We start from the raw sequence: 3831 nt of genomic DNA on the forward strand, positions 1-3831 counted from the left end.
TGTCTCACCCAACACTGAAGTGATGGTCAAAGTAGCAGCCTTTCTCCCATAGTGTCTCACCCAACACTGAAGTGATGGTCGATGTAGCAGCATTTCTCCCATGGTGTCTCACCCAACACTGAAGTGATGGTCAAAGTAGCAGCCTTTCTCCCATAGTGTATCACCCAACACTGAAGTGATGGTCGATGTAGCAGCATTTCTCCCATGGTGTCTCACCCAACACTGAAGTGATGGCCGATGTAGCAGCCTTTCTCTCACTCTGTTTCACCCAACACTAAAGTGAGACGCCCTAAACATAAGGGGCACACTGTAATAAGTAGGCATATGGACTCGTACCTTTGTAAAGAGTTATCTCCCTGTCTCTGGGCTTCAGAATAAGTTGATGAACACAGCGCATCCATGGTTTTAGCATGAGTTTAGGTCTCTGCATTACTTCTGGACACACTGGTAGCACCGGTCTAGGTCACTACATGACCCCAGGAGACACTAGCAACACGAGTCTAGATCTCTACTCGGTTCCTGTACACACTGGTAGCACCAGTCTAGGTCACTACATGACCCCAGGAGACACTAGCGACACGAGTCTAGATCTCTACTTGACCCCTGGACACACTGTCAACACGAATCTAGATCTATACGTGAACCCTGGACACACTGTCAGCATGAATCTAGGTCTATACGTGAACCTTGGACACACTGGTAGCACCGGTCTAGGTCACTACATGACCCCAGGAGACACTAGCAACACGAGTCTAGATCTCTACTCGATTCCTGTACACACTGGTAGCACGAATCTAGATCTCTATTTGACCCCTGGACACACTGTCAGCACGAATCTAGGTCTATACGTGAACCCTGGATACAGTGACAGCACGAATCTAGATCTCTACTTGACCCCTGGACACACTGCAGCACGAGTCTAGGTCTATACGTGAACCCTTGACACAGTGACAGCACGAGTCTAGGTCTATACGTGACCCCTGGACACAGTGTAGTACATGGAATGAGATTAGGCCCGAACAAGGCAGTTTTCCTGTATACGGAACCCTTAATGTTATAGAAGCATTTATATGTGCATATCTTTTAAACATTTTTTAGGCTAAACGGTTTACGTTTATAAGTTAAGAGAGAAAGAAAATGTGGTACTTTTTCAAGTACCACAGGGCTTGCCATTGGGGCATTATAATGTGACGGTTAATCCCACTATTCATTGGTAAAATAGTAGCCAGATAGTTAGCTATGGGGGTGTTCACTGCTGTCTTCCCTCTAATCTATCACTGCTAAATTAGAGATGGCTAACGCAGAGGGCTCTCGAGTAGCTTTGTGCGAAATTCCAAACAAACCAATCCAATCAAAGAAGGATATTTAGATCCGAATCAACTTCAGAAGGAAAGACACTTACTTTTTCGTGCCTTTCTTTTAACATTTTAACTGTTCTATGACTTTAACCAGTCATTTCACTTGTAACGATCAGATTAGGTTGAAATGTTGTTTAATAAAATTCTCACGATTATAACATGAAAATTGAGAAGGTGAGATCTTTCAGTGTGCATGATGTAATGACTTATAAATTAAACCAATGTTGTTTTTTAAGTGTTCGTGCAATGTGTAAACAACTGTAAAATAAAATAAAACCAGGAGTAGATGTCTTGATTATTTGAAGGCCTCAGTTACGGATTAACAAGTACTCTTGCTCATCATTGACCCTTCATTGACCTTTGAATGTACAATTACGTCACACTCATCGAGTATGTCATTTCACATGACTCAACAATTTGTTATAAGTGGCCCGGATATAACAATTACAAGTAAATTCAGTAACTAATAATGCCGGAATACGGTCCTTAAACCTAAAAAAGTGTAGGCAATAATTAGTTTTACAATTTATCTCATATATACCATACAAAGTATATTACATACATGATTTTGAAGATATTGGGTCCATCTCAGTGTACAGAAGATATGATTAACTGGGGGACATCATGGTGGCATATGGTCTGACGAGTCTGAGATTAAATGGGATGGTCTTTATAGGGCTCCTACAAATGTTTTGACCACTAGCCCAATCCTGAGTCTCTGTGATGCTACCTCAGAACTGCTGAGAGAGATAGAAGATGCCACTGGTAGACACTGTCAGCCAGCTCGAGCTGTTTTGCCAGCAAATGAAACAATGAGTACCAACTAGTGACGATGGTGTTCAATGGAAAAGTGTGTAAACCTCCCTGTGATGTCACTGTGTCCAGGGGTCACGTATAGACCTAGACTCGTGCTGTCACTGTGTCCAGGGTTCACGTATAGACCTAGACTCGTGCTGTCACATTCAAGACGTATATCCCACTTAGGTATAGCCAATGTTGCTGCTAACATAGCAATGTGAGGAAGTATTAGGAGATTAAAACTCTCCTCATTTTCAGTTGAGACAACCAGTGACGTGGGTTGCGCTGATGCTCTGAAAGAGGTGATGTTATTGTTTTAGTGTATATCATGTCTTACTCTTTCAGCCTAGAGCATATATATCGTGAGAAAAGACAGAGAATTACATAGCATCTTTCTGTGATCTAGAAGCATCATAAGACGTTATGTAAACTCTTCTTTTTTTGACGTGTTATTCTTGTATTAAATTTATATCGATTTCCCCCTAAGGGCATAGTGGTAATTCTACAGAGTGGGCACAACACAGGTAGCCCATTGTGCAGTTTTGTGCTTAGCTCTAAAGAAACAAACATACCAACTTCAATTTGTTTGACATTGGGTCCAATCCATTTTCTTTCAATTCTGACCAGTCGAATCTTCCGTTACAACTCAGTGATAGAATTCCTGACTGTTCCTCTTGTTATTTGGTTGATACCCTAGCGGTGAACCAGCAAAACACCATATTAATATCCAAACAAACTTAGGAAGAAACGTCGTATTTTTGGTTGTTGTTTTTTTTCCTGAAAGTGACTCAACGGTAGGTTTCGATAGTCATGGTGGGTACAGCACAGATAGCCCATTGTGTAGATTTGTGTTTAAACAAATACAGTTCCCTGCTTTAACTGTTTAATAAATTTAAAGTAAGTATTAAGATGTTTTCATTTATTTTACTTCTACTGATTACACTAAACGATACAGGAATTAACCCATTAGTACCAGTGGTGATTTGAAGCTGTTTAACAATAAGCAAGTAAAACGTTTACTAACTCACTGGTGTAGTAGAGTTAATTTGGACTATTTACTCATATAACAATTAAGAAGTAAAAATATTTTAAAAACTCACCCGCCTAGTTACATTTAATTCAGTCAACATTTAATGATGTAACGATTAACAAGTAAAATATTCTAGAAACTCACCCACTAGTTACATTTAATTCAGTCAGTAAGTAAAATATTCTAAAAACTCACCCGCTAGTTACATTTAATTCAGTCAGTAAGTAAAATATTCTAGAAACTCACCCACTAGTTACATTTAATTCAGGCAACAAGTAGAATATTCTAGAAACTCACCCACTGGTTACATTTAATTCAGTCAATAAGTAAAATATTCTAGAAACTCACCCACTAGTTACATTTATTTCAGTCAACAAGTAGAATATTCTAGAAACTCACCCACTAGTTACATTTAATTCAGTCAACAAATAGAATATTCTAAAACTCACCCGCTAGTTACATTTAATTCAGTCAACAAGTAGAATATTCTAGAAACTCACCCGCTAGTTACATTTAATTCAGTCAACAAGTAAAATATTCTAGAAACTCACCCGCTAGTTACATTTAATTCAGTCAACAAGTAGAATATTCTAGAAACTCACCCGCTAGTTACATTTAATTCAGTCAACAAGTAGAATATTCTAG

At 39.1% G+C, this 3831-nt stretch overlaps 1 protein-coding gene across 1 annotated transcript; it reads left to right on the forward strand.

Annotated features, from left to right (window-relative positions):
• The first annotated feature begins 302 nt into the window (after positions 1-302).
• On the forward strand, positions 303-992 carry LOC111084203. The gene is made up of 2 exons (XM_022380975.1): positions 303-868; positions 910-992. The coding sequence occupies exons 1-2, from the start codon at positions 411-413 to the stop codon at positions 941-943; spliced, it is 492 nt and encodes a 163-aa protein (XP_022236683.1). The 5' UTR covers positions 303-410; the 3' UTR covers positions 944-992.
• Positions 993-3831: the final 2839 nt, after the last annotated feature.

The sequence above is a fragment of the Limulus polyphemus genome, unplaced genomic scaffold (genome assembly GCF_000517525.1).
Source record: "Limulus polyphemus unplaced genomic scaffold, Limulus_polyphemus-2.1.2 Scaffold14605, whole genome shotgun sequence".
Classification (NCBI taxonomy): Eukaryota; Metazoa; Arthropoda; class Merostomata; order Xiphosura; family Limulidae; genus Limulus; species Limulus polyphemus.